We start from the raw sequence: 22,158 nt of genomic DNA on the forward strand, positions 1-22,158 counted from the left end.
CTTTTCAGATGACTTGCTAGTTTGAATTGTTTCTTGCATATATTACATTCATACTGACGTACACCACTGTGTATCAACATGTGTTGTTTCAGATGACTTACTACTTGGAATTGTTTCTTGCATATATTGCATTCGTGGGGTGGGGACGTTCACCACTGTGAATGAGCATGTGTGTCTTTAGATGACCTGATACTGTGAATGTCTTTTTGCATATACTGCATTCATGGGGACGCTCACCACTATGAATGAGCATGTGAATTTTTAGAGTACTTAATTGATTGAATGACTTCTTGCATATGTTGCATTCATGGGGGCGCTCCCCACTGTGAATGAGCATGTGTCTCTTCAGATGACCTGATACTGTGAATGTCTTTTGACAGATTTCACATTTAAAAGGACGTTTTTTCGCTATGATTAGGCATGTGATCGACCATATGTTTTGTTAGATGATGCGATTCTGCAAATGATTGATTACAAATGTCACAATCAAAAGACTCCTGCTTGACTTCATCTTCAATTGTCACCTCGGAATTCATAAATCTTTCTAAACAAGTATCATTGTCTTCAGAAAACGATTCAGATTTAACAATAGCATAGTGACATCAAATTCATCCTCATTTTCGCATTTAATGTCTTCTACTGGATATTCTGGTGGTGGTTATTTTAATAATTGCCTGATCATTCATTGACATAAATGTTTTTTTCTGACATTTTTAAATATTTTCACTGCTTATATACAAATCAATAAATATTTATGGAATAGTTGTTTTATACAATAATAATAATAGTTTAGTTTAATCCAAAAAATTTTAAAACATAAATGAGTTTAACTAAAATTTACATTCATTATTTGACATTTGAAGCATAGAGTATGTTCATAGAAAGATGAGACTCAAAACCTTTGGAACGTAGAGAATAAAGATATGCAAAATTTTCATTTTGAAATGAAATAAACATTTTTAATTTCAGAAGTTAATTATCGGAGTATCATCGTTTTATTTTTTCGTTACTACTACTTTATTTACATTTCAGGAGACAATATTTTATATACATTTTATTTGTATTACTTATGGTTTTAGGTGATTTATGAAAAGAATTACTTAGAAACAAGTTAATTTTTTTAAAAAAATACATTTTCAGTATTATTGTCGTTACTTTAGCCTCTGTAGATGTTACAAACAACCGCAAAACACGGGGTAAGTTGTAACATCGTACTTTTTTAAGGAAATGATTGTGAAATAATGAACTATAATTATGGAATTATTTTTATTTGATTTGGTAGAGAAAAAGTTAAAGTATCGAGCTTTATTTCATAAAAATATAATCGGTAAATTTCAACAAGCCCCTAGCTCTCCTACATGCCTTTTTATGTTAATTATTCTAAAATTAACAACAAAAATATTTGTTGATAGTCGAGATACATAAATATCTTGTCCCCATCTTTATATAATCATAATCACACTCTATGCTTCAAGTGTCAAATGATGAATTTAGTTGAAGTTATTTATCAAATTTTAAAAATTTATTGATTAAACAAAATCTATTATTATTGTTTAGCACACAATTATTTTATAAATATAAGCATTGAATTTAAAAATGTCTGAAAGAACTATGTCTATGAATGCTCAGGCAATTAAATTTGAACCACCAGAATATTCAGCAGAGGACATTAAATGTGAAATTGAGGAGGAACTTGATGCCCTTGATGCTATTGTTAAATCTGAATCGTGTTCTGAGGATGATGAAACGAGTTTAGCAAAATTCATGACTTCTGAGGTGACAATTGAAGATGAAGTCAAACAGGAGTCTTTTGATTGTGACATTTGTAATCAATCATTTGCAGAATCCCATCATCTAACAAAGCATATGGTCGATCACATGCCTAACCATAGCAAAGAACGCCCTTTTAAATGCAAAATCTGTCATAAGACTTATACATTATCACAAGCATTGAAAAGACACATGAAAACACATTCTGAAGAAGGTCTCTTTAAATGTGATGAATGTGATAAGACATTCAGGCATTCAAGTAATCTAAAAATCACATACTCATTCACAGTGGCGAGCGTCCCTATGAATGCAGTATATGCAAGAAGACATTTGCACAATCAAATAATCTGAGAAATCATATGGTCATTCATGGTGGTAAGCGTCCCCATAAGTGCAATATATGCAATAAGACATTCATGGGATTTAGCCATCTGAAAGTTCACATGCGCATTCACAGTGGTGAGCGTCCCCATGAGTGCAATATATGCAAGAAGACATTTAGACAATCAGGTAGTCTGAGAAATCACATGGTCATTCACAGTAATGAGCGCCCTCTCGAGTGCAGTATATGCAATAAGACATTTCAACGAACAAATAATCTGAAAAGTCACTTGTTGACTCATAGCAGTGGGCTACCTTATGAATGTTCAATATGCAATAAGACGTTCAGACTTTTATGCACTCTGAAAAGTCACATGCTGATGCACAACGGAGTATGTCCTTATGAATGCAATGCGTGCAATAAGACATTCACACAATTAAGGTATCTGAAAAATCACATGCTGGTACACAATGAAGTACGCCCTCATGAATGCAATGTATGCAATAAGGCATTCAAACGATCAAGTTCTTTGAAAGAACACTTGCGGATTCATAATGGAGAGCATCCTTATAAATGTGAAATTTGCAATAAGGGATTTGCTCAATCATGCAATTTAAAGAAACACATGGCTCTTCATAGTCGAGAGCGTGATGAAAATCTGTAAAATATATGTTAAATTATATTTAAATATTTGGAAATATGTTATAGAATACATTTTACATTTAATGGAATGTACAAAATAGTATGAAATATACAGTAAATATTAAATAATATGCATTTATTGATTGTTAAACCAGGACAATTGTTACAAATTGTATCATTTAATTTTTTTTAGATTTCTATTGGTTGGAAAATTTTGTTTTTGAAATAACAAATTTGTTATGGAACGATTTTTGAATGATTCAAATTGGATGTTCTAAAACATCCAATTTGAATCGTTCCATTTGCTTGTATTGATAAAACGATTGTTTTAGGGGAAAGCAAAAAAAACTAGTGGTGCTTGGCATTAAGGCAAATTTCTGGAAATTCCCCTACCAAAAACTAAATTGAAAAAAAAACTTTGAAACAACTTGATTTTTAATAAATTTTGAAATTTTTCCAAACCTTTGACTTTTTTGAAAAAAATGATTTTTTATTTTGATTTTTTTCGAAAATTTTGAATATTTTCTTAATGCAATCGCGCTGCAAAGCTGATTTGGAATCGAATTATAAAAGCGCGTAAGCGCCGCGTAGTCATCTAAAATGTCAACATTGGTGCGGTATATAAATGTACAAAATTTGTACTTATTATAATCTTTATAAAAACATCTGATAATACGATGTACATATGTCTAATGTTCACTTTTTTACTTTTTCCTCCATATCTCCAAAGTCATTGGACCTGCCTTTCCAAAAAATTTGAACAGTTCTTCATTTCGTAAATACACGTAAAATGTTTTTTGAATTATTTAAATCAGATGCCATGTTATCTCAAAAACTTGGTTTCTATTTTCTGCACTCTTTGCTCTGTAAATCCAAAACGGCTAGACCTGCCTTTGCCAAAAACTAATCAGCACGTCTCCTTATCAGTAAAAATCGAATATTTTTTTGAATTATTTAAATCGGTTAATCCGTGTTCGCGAAATACAATTTCTTAGGTATGCCAAAATGTTCAGAAACCTTTGAAACGTAAAGATATATTAAAATTTTCATTTTTGATTTTTTTGCGATTACGATAACTACCGGAATTTATTTTAATTTTTTGAATCACTAATTTTTTTTTGAGTATCGAAAATAATTGGGATTTTAATTTTAAGTCTAGCTAAAACCCTAGAGAGCATACTCATATACTTGAAATAAATAATTTTAACTTTGCAATTCAGTTTATATAATTCTTAAAAATAAAAGTAGAGGTCTTTTATTCTAATTATGGAAACATATATGGAGTCCAATTTATAGACTGTTATATTTTGTCTATAAAATACGAATGATCAAAGCAACAGTATCTATATTAATTTATTTAAAAACATTTAAAATCCCTCGAATATTCCACCAAAGCACTGGAAGTTCGAGCAATTTGCTTCGAGGCATTATGCCATTAATAAAATAAGTTGTATTTATATAATACATATATATTTAATAGAAGTGAATTATAAAAATTAACGTGTAAAATGGATTACATATGAATGTGCTTGATTTGATTACATTTTTTAATTTATTTAATTTTGGCCAATTCTGCGATAACATTGCGTAGCCTTGGCAACGCTATCTTATCCTTCTTTCTTGGTACTAAAAACTTTGAAAAAGTTATCTATTTGCTTTACGTTTAGGCGTTTTACACATAAAACCGCATGTTATGAACGCGCATCACAAAGATGCTGTGGTAAACATAGAATAAGTGCGCTTTACCCTGTATGAATGTTTTCAGCGTATCACAGATGGCGCTAGTGCGCTTCAAATTTAGTGTTTGTTTTAAAACAGTTTCTCTAGATATAGTACACCTACTTAACCTAAAGTATCAATTTTATATATTGAAATATATATTTTTTTGAATGAATAAAATGTTTATTTTTTTTATTATATATTTCACAACATATTTGTGATTTTTTGAAAATATATTTTATTCGAGTATATTTTGTACTTAGTCAAATTAATCATATTTATATAAATCTTATTTAGAATTGAACCTAAGGGTAAACTTACGTGCTACGGTTGGTGTCGACATCTATGATATGCTTACGCAATTAAAATTGATGTAATGTCAAAGCGGCCGTGTTTGCCATCTATTTATTAACTTCCCGTTAGGGTAGTTACAGTAATGGTCCGAAAATCGAAAATGAAAATTTTTGCATTTCTCGACGTTTTGGCATACCTCAAAAAAAAATGGATGTGTGTGTGTTTTTTATATGTCCGCATTTTTTCATCCACGTTTTCGGGCCCACCGATCAACCGATTTGAATGGTTTAAAAAACATTAGATCCATATTGATAGGGAGATGTGCTGATTAGATTTTGGCAAAGGCAGGTCCAGCCGTTACGGAGATACGGAGCAAAAATGCAGAAAATACAAATCGAGTTTTTGAGAGAACCGAGTATCGGATTTGAATGATCTAAAAAACATTCAATTTGTAATGATTGGGAGAAGAGGTGATTAGTTTTTGGCAAAAACAGGTACCGCCATTTCGAAGATAAAGAGCTAAATGTGCAAAAAATGGCAGTTTTTGAGTGAATTAATCGTCCGATTTGAATGTTCTAAAAAACTTTCTGCTTGTATTGACAAAACAATTGCTTTTGAGGATAAAAAATTATATCTTTTTTTATTTTCCATAAAATATTTTTGTAATTTTGGATTAAAAATTAAAAAAATACCCAGGCTAAGAACAGTCTAAGTACCACTCTGGTACAAATGTTTACCCAAGTGCGTTTAGACTATTTATGTACTGGAGCACTTTTCCAATTTTGTGAAAACTATTCAAAAATGTGAAGATGCCGCCAAGCTAAGCACAGTATGAGTGAAAATGTCGCACAGAATTATTTGCAAATGCTTGGACTGTTTAGACTGTGACTATACTTTTTCAATTCTGTGTAAATTAGGCTATATAATCTATTTTTTTTTAAATTGAATTCGAAATGAAATAACGATTGTTAATGTTCTGGAGATGAATTGATTTATGATTTACATTTGATTTGCCCAGATGTAACAAGATAGCAAAAATAATGAAAGTTACAGTATTTGTAATAATATATTTGAAAACGTTTAAAATTTCTCGAATATTTCGTTACGGTACGGGAAGTTCCAACAATATTTGCCTTAAGGCACGATGCCATACACCACTAGTACTTGTTTATTTCTGGATGCTCTTATAAAATTCTTTCTGGGTTTGTTGTATGTGAAATATGTCTGATCGTGCATCATATATACCATTTTCTCTTTCTAGTACCAAGAAAGAAGGATAAGATATCGTTGTCATGAAAACACTGTGTTACCGAAGAATTGTTCCCTAAGTCTTCAAAATTGCAACTAATTTATTAACATTGCAAAACCTTTTACAATTTTGTGAATTACTCATCTACATGATCTAATTTTAAGGGTGATGACTTACATTTAATTACTTCTATTTTTTAACATGTGATTGGTGTACCGTCAGCATTCGTCTGTTTCTTCGGTTTACAAATTTTGGTCCTTCCATTCGATCCGTATACAATATTGCACGAGAATGTGAAATATCCACATGTGGATGATTTTGTGTAATATGTGTGCTCATAGGTTTTTCTCCTGACTTCCTTCTGTTGAGGCAAAGGTTGCTGTTTTTCTCGGTCGACGTTACCGGATTCCGATTTTGTTACCGAAACGTAACCACTCGGTTTGTATCCGTTTCTTAGGAGACCACGATTGCTCTGGCTGTTTAGGGATGATTGGGAACTTCTGGTTGCTAAAGTCGCTGTTTGAGCCTAAAATAAACCGAAAACATAAACCTTCAGGAAGTTTAAAAATGTCAATTTGGCATATGTTCACTATTTATTATATTTACTAGATGACCCGACAGACGTTGTCCTGTACCCATTTCTACAATTTTTTAATATAATATACTAATATTTACCGTTTACCTTAAAATAATAATTATTGTTTTACAAATTACGCTTCACGCCAAAATGCATATACATTTATAATATTAGCGATGTTAAATGTAGAACTGCTTTAAATAAAACGAGTCTCAATTCCCACACTATATTGGAAATTGAAGTCCTTTAAACAGTATAACATAAGCATAACCATAACATAACACTGGTACTTCATGTTGGATTAAATTAATTTAATTTTTTTTTATTTAAGATATCTAAAATTGCATCTTAAACTTCTCCTAATCAATATCGTGAGGGCCGATTTGTATGTATTCATCTCTACTTTCCCATTTGTTGTTATATAGTGAAATTTTTACGAAGTTTAAAAATATTGTGGAAAGATTAATAAAAGAAGCAGAGAAATTATATATAAAAAAAACTATATATACTATATAAACTATAAAATAAATATATATACTATATAAACTATATAAAGTGAAATTTTTACGAATTTTAAAAATATTGTGGAAAGATTAGTGAAAGATGCAAAGAAATTATATATTGAAAAAAAAAAACTGTATTAAAATTTTAATATCCGAATATCCGTGCGCTCGTATTTTTCGCACGCATCGCGTTACAGGTAGGACCTGCCCTGATTAATACCTAATTTTATATTTTAAGTGAATTAATTTGTCTAATTGTTCATAAGTGTGTATCATTCAATCCGCCATACATATATGTACTGTATTTTAAATTATTTTTATTTCTGGCAAATCTCAGCTGCGTTTTGGCAATAATAATGTAGACATTTCATTTTTCTTATTCATAATCATAAATTTATTATACATATTCTAATATTGTCTAGACTCGTAAGTAAATTGAAATTTTTGTATCTGCTTCTTATATTATTTTAATTTTAGACACACCTCAGCTGCTTTTTGGCAATAATGTAGACGTTTCATTTTTCTTATCCATAATCATAAGTTCATTATACATATTATAATATTGTCTAGATTCATATGTAAATTGAAATTTTTGCATTATGATAATTTTCATTTGTTTTCAATGCAATCAATGACATGTCGTTTTTTACAATTTTTTCCATTAATTGCACATACAATATTGCACATACATCCCAGTACTTTATAATCACATACATCCTAGAAAATTTCCTTAACAAACTTCAGGAAGATTTATCAAAATCCGCATATAACCGTTTAGGTGTGTACAGTGAGTGCTTGTAATTTAATATGAGCTTTATATAATAGCAATAAAGCTCAAATTGAATCTATGTTTTAGTTAGAAAATGTTTGTATGAGAAAAAGAAAAGGGCTATTTTTAGGATTTTCCCAACAATTTTTCAGTTTTTTCTCGCCGTAAGAACCATCCTTGAACATTTCAAAAATAATGGCCAAATTGGTCCAGGCGTTGTTGAGTTATGCGCTTACCAACACATTTTGCGATTCATTTTTATATATAAGAACATATCCATATGTTGAAAACAGATATTTCTATATTACAAACCACACCTCAATTTTATCTTTATCTTTAGCTTACTTGCCTGCGAATTTTTTCCCCCACTTGCAAAAGTATTTCCCAAACTGCCAGCTCCCGAAACCAGTCTTCCTCTAAATCCTTGCGGAACTACATATCCAGTATTACCAACTGTCTCTCCAGGTTGAAAAACTATTCCGCCACTCGGTACAACGGTTCCTCTCGGTTCTTGAACAACTCTTGCCCTTTGGCCCTCACCTAACACGATGTGCTGGGTCTGAGTCGGCGTTGATTGTGTTATTTTACTTCCACTTGGTGTCGGTTGAGGATTTGCTGATGGCGATGATCTGAATGAAGGAAGGGCTGATGATGGGGTTACTGAGGAATCTGGATACTCGTCATCGTATTCGTCATCGTATTCGGAACTTTCATCAATGTCCACTGAAAGAAGAAAGTAATATTTTGTATTAGAATTGCGTCGACACTTTAATTTGATGGTAAATGAGAATGTTCTTACTTGTCTTCGGTGTAGTACTATCTCCAAATATTGGTTTTGCACTATGTTGAGTTTGCGAAAGCCCCGAAGTGCTTCCATGTTGGTGTTCGTGTTGAACTCCCGACAGCACCTTTTTCTGCTCGTGTGTTTCCGCCGTAGTACTGCTTCCACCAATGGCAGATCTTTTATTTAATTCTTCTCCACTTCCAGCTTGAAACACTCCTTCAGGTTTTGGTAGCTTTCTGAATCCTTGAACACCGTCCTTGCTGCCCGAAGCGGCTTGCGCCGCGCCTGTATAACTAATGCCGTAATTGAATCGCCCTTGAATTTGACTCTGACTTTGTCCTGTACTACGTCCAGATTGTGCTGAAGCGGTGCCTCCACCACGGAAAGGCGTCGATTGCACCTAAAAATATCATTTCTTAGCCTCGTTCATTCATTTTTTGTGGCAACTTTTCTTTTACCTGTTCTCCACTGGCGGATTCGTCAGGCTTAAATCCAATTTGAGCTTGTGACGATGTGCTTCCTGGTCCTTCGGCTTGAGCATCTGCCATGCCTCCTTTTCCGCCTGCTTGAACTAAAGTGTTGGTTCCGTGGTTCCAACCGGAAGATTGACCGCTTGCGGAAGTTGCACCAGTGTCTGCAGAAGTAGCAACTTGAGCTTGCGCGTTGCCAGAACCAGCATGACCCTGTGCACTGCTAGTAACTCCTTTTGCATTCCCCTGAATAGTGGAATTTCGTTATATTTATTGCAATTTGTTTAATCATGTTTTATGAAAAATTTACAACACATATTACCTGTATTTGGGCACTTGCACCTCGGCTAACGTCAGCTATACTTGCTTGGGCAGTAAAGGATCCAGTTCCGCTGTGCGTTCCGCTCACTTGAGTCTGAGCAGCCCCTCCTGTTGCAGACGCTGCTGCTTGTGTCTCACCCCCTTCTATACTGTGGACTGAAGTTTCAGCTTGAGAAACTTCATCAGAACCATCACCAATATCAAGGTGGCCTGTGATGTCTATTTGTTGTGAACTGATTACTTGTCCCGGGCCTCTTTGTACTAAATCACCTGGCTTTTGTCCTTGCTGACCTGGTATATAACCAGGGTATTGAGCCCCGGATTGTCCTGGTTGTTGACCTGGTAATTGAGCGCCGGGCTGTCCTGGGAATTGACCTGGGTATTGAACTCCGGGCTGCCCAGGTAATTGACCCGGGTATTGAACTCCGGGCTGCCCAGGTAATTGACCCGGGTATTGAACTCCGGGCTGCCCAGGTAATTGACCCGGGTATTGAACTCCGGGCTGCCCAGGTAATTGACCTGGGTATTGAACTCCGGGCTGCCCAGGTAATTGACCCGGGTATTGAACTCCGGGCTGCCCAGGTAATTGACCCGGGTATTGAACGCCGGGCTGTCCTGGTAATTGGCCTGGGTATTGAGCGCCGGGTTGTCCCGGTAATTGACCTGGAAATTGTATGCCAAGTTGTCCTGGTATTTGAACTGGGTATTGAACTGCTGGTTGTCCTGGAATTTGAGCGCCGGGTTGGCCTGGTAATTGACCTGGATATGAAACGCCTGTTTGTTCTGGTAATTTACCTGGGTATTGAGCGCCAGGTTGTCCTGGAATAATACCGTCCGGTTGTCCAGGTAATTGACCTGGGTATTGAATTCCAGGTTGTCCTGGTAGTTGACCGGGATATTGTGTTGCAGTTTGTCCTGGTAGTTGACCGGGATATTGTGTTGCAGTTTGTCCTGGGTATTGAGCGCTGGTTTGACCTGGCAGTTGTGCAGGATATGTTACTTGTCCATTGTATTGCTTGCTCATCTGTCCTGTAGTTTTTTCCGAGAATTGTACTCCTGATTGATCAACCACTTGTCCGGGATATTTTGCCGTTGGTAATCCAGATACATCTGGGGGATATTGTATTCCAGATTGACCCGCTGCATCTCCAGGTACTTTAGAAATACTAGTTTCTTTTACTTGACCTGGATACTGTGTTCCGGCTTGACCCGGTACTTGCCCTATGTATTGTGTTCCTGTTTGACCGGGAACTTGTCCTGGATATTGTGCTCCTGTTTGACCGGGTACTTGCCCAGGATACTGAGCTCCGGCTTGACCGGGAACTTGTCCTGGATATTGTGCTCCTGTTTGACTGGGAACTTGTCCTGGATATCGTGCTCCAGCTTGACCGGGAACTTGTCCTGGATATCGTGCTCCAGCTTGACCGGGTACTTGGCCTGGATATTGCGCTCCTGCTTGATCGGGCACTTGGCCTGGATATTGCGCTCCTGCTTGACCGGGCACTTGGCCTGGATATTGCGCTCCTGCTTGACCGGGCACTTGGCCTGGATATTGTGCTCCCGCTTGACCGGGTACTTGGCCTGGATATTGTGCTCCTGCTTGACCGGGTACTTGGCCTGGATATTGTGCTCCTGCTTGACCGGGTACTTGGCCTGGATATTGTGCTCTTGCTTGACCGGGTACTTGGCCTGGATATTGTGCTCCTGCTTGACCGGGTACTTGGCCTGGATATTGTGCTCCTGCTTGACCGGGTACTTGACCTGGATATTGTGCTCCAGCTTGGCCAGGTACTTGGCCTGGATATTTTGTTTCTGCTTGACCGGGTACTTGGCCTGGATATTGTGCTCCTGCTTGACCGGGTACTTGGCCTGGATATTGTGCTCCTGCTTGACCGGGAACTTGCCCAGGATACTGAGCTCCGGCTTGATCGGGTACTTGGCCTGGATATTGTGCTCCTGCTTGACCGGGTACTTGGCCTGGATATGGTGCTCCTGCTTGACCGGGTACTTGCCCTGGATATTGTGCTCCCGCTTGACCGGGTACTTGGCCTGGGTACTGTGCTCCTGCTTGATCGGGTACTTGGCCTGGGTATTGTGCTCCCGCTTGACCGGGTACTTGGCCTGGGTACTGTGCTCCTGCTTGACCGGGTACTTGGCCTGGGTATTGTGCTCCTGCTTGACCGGGTACTTGGCCTGGGTATTGTGCTCCTGCTTGGCCGGGTACTTGGCCTGGATATTGTGTTCCTGCTTGACCGGGTACTCGGCCCGGATATTGGGTCCCTGCTTGACCGGGTACTTGGCCTGGATATTGTGCTCCGGCTTGACCAGGTACTTGCCCAGGATACTGAGCTCCGGTTTGACCGGGTACTTGGCCTGGATATCGTGCTCCTGCTTGACCGGGTACTTGTCCTGGATATTGTGCCCCTGCTTGACCGGGTACTTGCCCAGGATACTGAGCTTCCGCTTGGCCTGGATATTGTGCTCCTGCTTGACCGGGTACTTGACCTGGATATTGTGCTCCAGCTTGGCCGGGTACTTGACCTGGATATTGTGCTCCAGCTTGGCCGGGTACTTGGCCTGGATATTTTGTTCCTGCTTGACCGGGTACTTGGCCTGGATATCGTGCTTCTGCTTGACCGGGTACTTGGCCTGAATATTGTGCCCCTGCTTGACCGGGTAATTGCCCAGGATACTGAGCTCCGGCTTGGCCGGAAACTTGGCCTGGATATTGTGCTCCAGCTTGGCCGGGTACTTGGCCTGGATATTGTGCTCCAGCTTGGCCGGGTTCTTGGCCTGGATATTTTGTTTCTGCTTGACCGGGTACTTGGCCTGGATATTGTGCTCCTGCTTGACCGGGTACTTGCCCAGGATACTGAGCTCCGGCTTGACCGGGTACTTGGCCTGGATATTGTGCTCCTGCTTGACCGGGTACTTGGCCTGGATATTGTGCCCCTGCTTGACCGGGTACTTGACCTGGATATTGTGCTCCAGCTTGGCCGGGTACTTGGCCTGGATATTTTGTTTCTGCTTGACCGGGTACTTGGCCTGGATATTGTGACCCTGCTTGACCGGGTACTTGCCCAGGATACTGAGCTCCGGCTTGACCGGGGACTTGGCCTGGATATTGTGCTCCTGCTTGACCGGGTACTTGGCCTGGATATTGTGCCCCTGCTTGACCGGGTACTTGGCCTGGATATTGTGCTCCAGCTTGACCGGGAACTTGTCCTGGGTATTGCGCTCCTGCTTGACCGGGAACTTGTCCTGGGTATTGCGCTCCTGCTTGACCGGGAACATGTCCTGGATATTGTGCTCCTGCTTGACCGGGTACCTGGCCTGGATATTGTGCTCCGGCTTGACCGGGAACTTGCCCAGGATACTGAGCTCCGGCTTGACCGGGTACTTGTCCAGGATACTGAGCTCCGGCTTGACCGGAAACTTGTCCTGAATATTGTGCTCCTGCTTGGCCGGGTACTTGGCCTGGATATTGTGCACCTGGTTGACCGGGAACTTGGCCTGGATATTGCGCTCCTGCTTGACCGGGTACTTGGCCTGGATATTGTGCTCCCGCTTGACCTGGATACTGTGCACCAGGTTGTCCAGCAAATTGTTGACTGGTTGGGCCTACACCTCCCACCTGCCCTGGATATTGAGCTCCGGGTTGAGCTCCTACTTGCCCTGGTAATTGTATTCCTGCTTGTCCGGGATATTGCCAACCAGGCTGCCCTGGTATCTGACCAGGCGGTTTTGTAATGCCAGGTTGCCCACTAACTTGTCCAGGTAATAACGCACCGGGTTGACGGGGTACTTGTCCTGGGCTGGGTACTTGACCAGGACGTAATGGCGTTCCTGGCGCGGTTCCGGAAGGACGTCCTGGAACAAACGTAGTGGGCGGTTGCCATCCATCTGGACCTGTTAGACGATCCGGTAGTCCCGGTCTTGGCCTAGTATCTTTATCGACACTCACTCCTGGTGGTGCTGCATGGCCTGGTCTGCCATATTGCGCTAGTACTTCCGTGCCTGGTAGTCCTACATATGACATGAAATAATTTTTATAACTAAACAACTTTCATATTTTATTTTGTTAAAATATAAAGTAGATGAATAAAAATAAAGTTTTATATAATATTGCAAATACCTGGATATGCTCCAGGGTAACCTCTGTAGTAGCCATCGTACCCAACACAGTCTGCGCAGCTTCCCGCACTAGATTGACTTTGAGCTTGTCCCATGCCATTACTTCCAGCTATTGAGGAAATACAATTTGGCTAATTTTAGCAATTCGTATATTTGAAATCTGTGGCTCTTATATATATATATATATATATATATATATATATATATATATATATATATATATCCTCTATATATATATATATATATATATATATATATATATATATATATATGTATGTATATGATTTTTTTGTATTGATAGATGTTAGATGTATGTTTTATCTTACAGACAACTGCCCTGCTGCCTCCGCCATCCAGTGCTTCGGCTTCTGCTTTACCATCTTTATCAGGAGAACCAGCACCGCCGAAATTTAAATATTGGGCTTGAGTTTGGCCACGAAATCTGTGGAAAGCAAAAAATGAACGTGTTTTGGAACCACACTTAAGGTAAGATTTTCTTATTTATTCTTATATATTCTCTCCTGCTAAACGGCTAGTCTAATTTCTATGAATCATTTTGTGTATATCGAACTGATTTTATGGAAAATATTGAAGAAATTGTAATGATGTAAGGGTAAGGGAAAAAATAGTAAAAACGGACTTACTATTGTTTGCCCATGGGAAAAAATCATCATCGGAGTGTATCTCAAATATCAACAATAAACTAGTATTCTATTTACCTTCCTCGACGTCCACTTTGTGCATCAGCTTCTCTCTTCTGTCTGATTGGAGCATTAGTTTTCAATGCAGAATTTTGTGTATCAGTCCTGCCTTCTAATTTTGTTAAAGCATTAGTGTTTCCCACTAAATCTTCTTTATCACTAAAATTCATAATTGATATAATGTTTTGGCCTAAATTGGTCACAAGAGAATTTTACCTGGCGTGTTGATCAGCATTTTCAATACCGAAAGTTGGTTTTTCTTCTTGCAACAAATAAGTTTCGAAACCGAGGCAGAAGTCGACGATTCTTGAACCTGCTATTTCTTTTAACTAGAAAAAATTTGTTAGTTAACATTCCAATGATGTAGTTAATAATTTATCTGATGGATTATTATAATTTTTTTTTTCATTTTTTAAGCGATATCTTACTACTACTGTTTTTTACTATAGTCACTTGGGGTTGCCGCCGTTCTGACGATAATTTCAATTATCGTTATACAGTAATATCGTGTTTTTTATCAGTTACTATTCTCAAAAAATTACTGCTAATTAATTTCCAGGTTTTAGTCCACATTTTGTTACCATAAATGCATCATTCTCCAAATTAAAAATTAATGTTGGAACTTGCGAAATGCATTGAAATGAACTTCAATGTATTTTTTGGTGACTGTGGAGTTTTCACAATTATAATAACATTGACGCATTCGTTGGTATTTCGTGTTATCAGTAGCCCTTTGAACGTAATTTTTTACAAGACAAACTTGACCTAATATTTCAGTTTACGTTATTTTTTTACTCGTATAAATTAGGTTTCTAGTTAGCAAAAATGTGAAAGATCAAACAACGTAAAAAATGTAATAAATAAGACACATAGAATTAATGATTTAAACCCTATTTAATCAAATATGGGAATTATTTTTTAATAATTGTCAAATGGTACTTACTTCTGAAATGAAAACTCATACTTTTTTTGTATTTGGAAATTTTTACATCTGTCCTGAAATGGACAAGTAACTCTGCAGGAAAAAAAATGATATTGAAAATAAAAAAATTTCTTAATATTTTTAGATATTTTGAAAATTTATTGTGATATGAATGTATTAAAACGATTATTAACATGCAATTGAAATATTTCGATAATTTACAAAAATTACAAAAAATAGTTTTTAGACGTCATCTGGTTTTTATTTAGATTGAATTATCATTTAAATTCTTTAAACTTTTGGGTATAATATTTTTGGGTGTTCTATAGGTAAAAAATCATTTTTGATTAAATGCCTGAAACATCTGTGATAATAGTCAAAAGATTTTGTATTTTCAGTCTTTTTTTTATCGATTTCAGGACGTCCTTTTGTATAAACAAATGTCAAAATATTATCTAGATTCCTCACATTTATTTCTTTCCAAATGGCTTCATATCGGCCTCAATAAATGAAAGTGGCCAAATCGGTGCAATTAGTTATTTAGAAAAAGATCTAAATTTAGCTTACACGCACACACATTCTTTTCATATTTAGTCAAACGATTCAAATTTAGTTGAAACGCTAAAGAAACATATAATTGGCAAATCGAAATTTTTGGAAAACACTTTATATATCTTACGGAAAGTTATAAAATAAAATGACACTGGCTTAATAATCAAGTGGAGGCCAAATCGGTGCAGTAGTTAGTTGCTTAGAAAACGTTAATAAAAGATTCAAATTTAACTCACATGCACACACATAGTTCCTGTAATTTGTCACTCGATTTAGATCGAGTTGAAACGTCAAGGAAACGTAAAATTAGCAAATCAAATTTTTTGGAAAAAACTATTTTATCCCACGAAAAGTAAAAAAAAAACATTGACACATGGCTTCGTATCGGTCTCAACAAATAAGTGGCCAAATCGGTGCAGTAGTTAGTTACATAGAAAACCTTAATGAAAGATCCAAATTTAGCTCACATGCACACATATACTTTTTATAATTTGTCAAACGATTCAGATCGAGTTGAAACGCCAAAGAAACATAAAATTAGCAAATCGAAAATTTTGGAAAAAACTATCTTATCCTAAGGAAAATTGAAAAAAAACCTTGACACATGGTTTCATATCGGTCTTAATAAATAGAAGTGGCAAATCGGTGCAGTAGTTAGTTATTTAAACTTACAGTTAGTTACTTAAATTAACAAATTGAAATTTTTGGAAAAAAACTATTGTATCCTAAAGTTGAAAAAAAAACATTGACGCAAGGTTTCATATCGGTCTCGATAAATAAAAGTGGCCATTTCGGTGCAGTTAGTTACTTAGAAAACGTTAATAACAGATCTAATTTTAGCTTGCATACACACATGTACACACATTTTTTTCTAATTGGTCAAAATGTCCAAAAAACGTAAAATTAGCAAATCGAAATTTTTGGTAAAAAATTTGGAAAAAATGTTATCCTGGGAATAGCAAATTTTTTTAATAACTGTCTAAAACAACAAACAGCATTAAAATGTATATAAATTTTATAGCAATAGGTGATGTTTTATTTTTTATATTAGTGAATGAAAAAAAAAAACGTTTTGAATCTACTATTTCTATTGAACATCAAATATATTACATCGATCTAATTCTAATTCCCAGCCCTATGAATTATTACTAATCAAACATTGTACATCTCATAACCTAATTAATATCTATCTTAAACGAAATTGAAGATCATTATTATGTATGTTCGTCCAGTTGTCGCGATTTTATCATCATATTTGATTTATTTCCATAATTACCGAGTTCTGATTCTGATTACACAAACTACTACTGTATATAATACAGTGTTGTGAGTATTATGAACGACCCAAATTTAAAATGATACAAGTATTAACTGTTAGTTATTAGGATGATTTACACATGAGGCAAAATGCCACTTGCATCTAGTATATATATATATATATATATATATATATATTATCACCTGTATTTTGTTAAGGGGTTCTCCAGCTACATATAAAGTTCTGGTATCAAGGGATGTCTGGGCTTCCATTTCGCTCAACATTTGTTCTATGTAACAAGAACCCTCATGGAGGTCCTTGTAGGCAATGATACCCTAAAAATTGAAAAAAATTATAAATTGAAGGTATTTAGGAGCAAGGAATTAAATTTTGTTTGTATTTTACATTATCGTGGTCAATAATATGCCTCGTCTTGATAAATCCGGCTCTGGCTTCGTGTTCCAATAATTTGATCTTGTCGAATGCTTCCAGATTTAACTGTAAAAATATAAATTATTTTTAATAAAAATTATTTGTTGAATTTTTTCTTAAATATAACAAAATATAAAATTAGCAAATCCAAATTTTTAGAAAAACCTACGGAAAGTTAAATATCGGTCACAATAAATAAGTGGCCAAATCGGTGCAGTTAGTTACTTCAAAACGTTAATAAAAGATATAAATTTAATTTTAGCTCACATGCATACACGCACACACATATTGCTTAATAATTTTTTTTTTATGAATTTATTTGTTAAAATTTGTTTTTAGATAACAAAACATAAAATTTGCAAATCCAAATTTTTAGAAAAAACCTAAGGCAAGTTAAATATCGGTCTCAACGAATAAGTGGCCAAATCGGTGCAGTTAGTTACTTCAAAACGTTAATAAAAGATCTAAATTAGCTCACATGCACACACATATTTTTCTATTATTTGTCAAACAATTCTGATTGAGTTGAAATGTTAAAGAAACGCAAAATCAGCATTCTAATAAAAATAATAATAAAATAGTAATAAAATTATCTTTTATGACATGAACTTTGTTTCTTGAACGTTCGGAACTAAATATTTAGTTTATTGAAATTAATTCAAGTTTTACTATATAAAGCAATTGTAATGTTTCTAAATATGTTTTAGTTATCTAGCAATTTGAAGTTTTTCATGATTTTTGATTGCCCCCCACAAATAATTATTTACCGATAGAAAATGCAAGTTACACTAATATTTATTTTTAAATTATTTGAAACTTAAGTCCCTAGAATATAAATAAAATTTGTAAATATGTTAAGGTTATAAATTCATTAGCAACAATAGAGGTTAATTAAGGTTTTTTTTACTAGCTTTTTTTGTAGGAAAAAATTATAATCTTTTTTCCAAACTTTTGATGAAACTTGCCTACACACTCCAGTACATTTTTTAATGAAGAGTCCTTCAAAGTCGGTCAATTTCGACAATTTTAAATTCATAGTTTAACAAATAATTTAAATTCTAGAAATTTTATGACAATTTTGTCATTATGGTCCTAGGAGTTTTCTTTAAAATTAAGGTTCTAATATAAATTTAAATAAACTAAAATACAATACACCCGAGAAATATTTACAATTTGACCCAAGCCTTAATTTACTTACAAGCTCATAATTTTCATACTGCATGAAATAATTTTTTTCCCATAATAGTAACTCGATAATTTTTGTAGCTTTAGTAATTACTTTCTTATAAAATTTAAAAATACGTATATAACACCTAAATCAAGATATTCACAATACTCTAGGTACTATAACTGTATTTTCTTATTTATTTTTTTATAGTTAATGCATTTTTCTTCGGTTTTAAATAATCATTTTGTAGCTGTTTTAAAAAATCATTACGTCAAAAAATGCGGAAATATAATATTCCTAAAATTTTCGGGTCAAAGTTTAGTCGTAACATCAGCTGATAAGCCAAAAGAATATTACCAGAATTTTTTTGATCAAAAATTTATTTGATTTCTTTATATTGATTAAATTTATGACATGGAAACGTAAGATATTTGTAATTTTAATAATGGATTAAAATTTTTTTTTTTCTTACCTTTGCCCCATTTGATGATACTATAGAAGCACTAACAAGTAGTGATAATACTAAAAGCTTCATTTTTATGTATTATAATTATAAATAATTTGCACTTCAGGCAAATTTAAAACACTTCAATACTTGCATCATGAATTTTCTGACTTTTTTAAATTTGAGGTTTATTATTGAATTTCACTCTGAAAAACACAAATATATCAATTTTTAAATTTTGCTAACTAGATATTTATTAAGTTTTTGCTGTAAATAGATCGATTTGCTAATAATTTTGTTAATAATTAATATTCACTCTGAAAAACACCAAACTGTATATTTAATTTTACAAAGAGTTTATGTTTGTAAATCAAGTATTTGACCCTTTCCACTCGCGAATTCCGAGATTATATGAATTTTTGTGCGATAATTATTATCGAGATAGTTAAGAATTTATTACTGTTTTTGTGTTTATACAATTTCTATTCCAAATTGTTTTTATAAGGTTTTAAATTAAATTCTCAGTTGCACTCCTACACAAATTTCTGTTTAAAATTTTGTTTTAAACTCATATTACATTATTTAATTTAGTGACTTTTTTTCATCACATTTTATTTACTTAATTAACTTCAATAAATTCTGTGATTAACTTTATTTGATTGATAGATGTTGTAATTTATAATTTATTTATTTATGGACAAATGCAAAAGATTTGAGAATATTATTGGCTATGAATCGACTTTTAGAGATTTATTGTACTTCTAATAAATTAAATATGTTATTTTTATATATCATTCGAATAACCTGATATAAAATTTGCTCTTTCTTGGCATAATAAAGTTTTTAGCCTCATTTTTTTTTTTTATTCTTATGACTAAAAACCTCCAAAGCACATTTTTTATTTTTTAATTTAATCAAGTCACAAAATTATAGCATTTACATATGAATTGGATTTAGAGTAAAACACCTTATTTTTGTTGAAATATAAAATCATTCTCAACAAACTATCAGTTTTTTCATCAAATATGAAAAAATATCAAGGCATGTTTATTAAATTAAGATCATCACTTTAAATTATGAATTTTCTTTTAAACGAGTTGCCAAAAATACGAATTAAAAATTTAATGTAGATGATGAATTATATTTTTATCACATTGCTCCAACTCGTTAAATTTTCTTCCTGAATCTACATCGTCTTATAGTTAAAAAAAAAAAAAAATAAAAACAGGATAAATTGTGCAATCTGGGATTTATTATATTATTATCAATAAAAGCCAAAATTGTTATTCTTTTAAATCTTTTAACGAATCAAACAACTTTTTCTTCATATGCTTAATTCATATGCATTTTTTGAATTGCCCAAAAATCTCGAACAGGACGAATGTGCAACCGCTATTTCGCAAAGATCTCAAAAATGTACTTAATTTTTTTTAAAACACTGTAAAATTTAATATCACCTTTTATAGTATCTATATTTTTATTTTTCCGGAAAAAAAAATTGAGATATAAATTAGGATTTTTTCTCCCAATTTTAGATTTGTTGGCAAGGCGAAAGATTTTGCCGGACTGATTTTGTCTCTAGTAATGTCCTTACGATTTTGTAGAATTATTCAAAACAGTGAGTTCACTGTTTCATTTAGATCTTTTTAACGATTAAGAAGTCTCGTTAAAGACTTGTTATCAGTTACAAGAATTGTGTTACAATAATTATATACGAACGACTGTCAAAGATTATCTGAGGAGTCGATTTTGAATTGAAATTTCGGGTAGAAGATGATGTCATTATTATTTGGAAAACGTTTTTTTTTTTTCAATTTAATTTGTAGAAACACAGGACAAATACTGTAGTTACAAACTTTCTGAACAAGTTTGTTTTCTAGAAAATCCGATTCGCCAATTTTGTTTTCTCGACGTTTTAGGTCATTCTGAATTCATGTCAATTAGTGATAAGGTTCATGGTGTAACCGAACAACCGAAATTGAGTTTTAGATATTCAGATAAAATTTTCAACTGTTTTTTTCTAAATCTAAACATTGCGGTTTCGAATAGAATTTGCCTAAACACATTTAAATTATATGTAATTTAATTATATTGCACAGGCACGTGCTTGTATGTCTTAAAATTACAGCTTATTATTCCAAATTTTAATAAATTGACATTGTTTGACTTTTGACATCACACAAGCAACTTTTGACACAAATTTTGAATATATTTCTTAAAATCTGATGTTTAAAAAATAAACTACTTGACATAGGGCCGTAATATTTCAGTATGTCCATAAGACTGATAACTAACTTAAAATCGAATCGAAGGCGAATCTTTATAAAAAAACTAATCAAGTCGATTCCAACCAATATTTTTTTTGACTGAAACGTGGACGAATTTTTTTCACTTTTTTGCGTTTTACGAAGAGAACGGCTCAGCCAATCGTCGCGTAAAATTAACAAACGCTAGTCCTTATTGAGTTACATCGAATAATTTTTAAATTTTTTAAATCGGTTCAGCCGTTTTTGAGAAAACGTCGACGAAGGTCAAATTCGTCGACAAAAGGTCCAAAATCGATCTTATTCGGTTCAGAATTGCTTAAAACGTCGAGAAAATATAAAATTAGCAAATCTGATTTCTGATGAAAACATAAACCTCTCCTTCGAGAAGTTTTGAATTTATTATTCAATATCCAAGTCTACATTTTTTGTTGCTATAAATAAGAAAATTTTCACTTCACTGTATTTTTAATAGTTGAGAATATCAGATAGATAAATCTTCATCTATTTAAGTTCAATTTTAGTTTAATTTCCGAAAACTATTATTAAAATGTTGTACGGAAATTGCTGATATAAAATAAATTACTATAAAATACATATGTATGTATATATATATATATATAATATATATATATATAAGCAAATTAGAGCATATGAAATTATTAATGTTTATTCTACTTGTTTAAGTATACACTTTGGTATCCCTTATAAATAAATAAAATAGATAAATTACAATTAATATTAAATTATATATATTTTAGTATTTCATAAAAAATTAAGTACGAATAATGCCACAATTTCTTGGTAATATAATAGATTTTATAAATACTAACTTATAAACAAAATATTTCTATTATTTTTA

The 22,158-nt window shown here is 34.1% G+C and overlaps 3 protein-coding genes across 3 annotated transcripts; 2 read left to right on the forward strand and 1 right to left on the reverse strand.

Annotated features, from left to right (window-relative positions):
• Nucleotides 1-1,596: 1,596 nt before the first annotated feature.
• On the forward strand, nucleotides 1,597-2,121 carry LOC113381585 (zinc finger protein 287-like). The gene has a single exon (XM_026620392.1). It carries the CDS (start codon nucleotides 1,597-1,599, stop codon nucleotides 2,119-2,121), a length of 525 nt encoding a protein of 174 aa, XP_026476177.1.
• A 65-nt stretch (nucleotides 2,122-2,186) lies between these two features.
• On the forward strand, nucleotides 2,187-2,756 carry LOC113381586 (zinc finger protein 391-like). The gene has a single exon (XM_026620393.1). The coding sequence runs from the start codon at nucleotides 2,187-2,189 to the stop codon at nucleotides 2,754-2,756; it is 570 nt and encodes a 189-aa protein (XP_026476178.1).
• Nucleotides 2,757-8,149: 5,393 nt separating this feature from the next.
• On the reverse strand, nucleotides 8,150-19,122 carry LOC113381587 (collagen alpha-2(IV) chain-like). Its single transcript, XM_026620395.1, has 11 exons — nucleotides 19,060-19,122; nucleotides 17,393-17,485; nucleotides 17,191-17,322; nucleotides 14,472-14,584; nucleotides 14,274-14,414; nucleotides 13,881-13,996; nucleotides 13,556-13,663; nucleotides 9,422-13,446; nucleotides 9,088-9,345; nucleotides 8,645-9,029; nucleotides 8,150-8,568 (listed from the first exon to the last, which is right to left on the reverse strand). The coding sequence occupies exons 1-11, from the start codon at nucleotides 19,120-19,122 to the stop codon at nucleotides 8,150-8,152; spliced, it is 5,853 nt and encodes a 1,950-aa protein (XP_026476180.1).
• Nucleotides 19,123-22,158: the final 3,036 nt, after the last annotated feature.

Source organism: Ctenocephalides felis, unplaced genomic scaffold (genome assembly GCF_003426905.1).
Source record: "Ctenocephalides felis isolate EL2017-DRISC unplaced genomic scaffold, ASM342690v1 CF-g0.4_SCAFFOLD_02928, whole genome shotgun sequence".
NCBI classification, from domain to species: domain Eukaryota; kingdom Metazoa; phylum Arthropoda; class Insecta; order Siphonaptera; family Pulicidae; genus Ctenocephalides; species Ctenocephalides felis.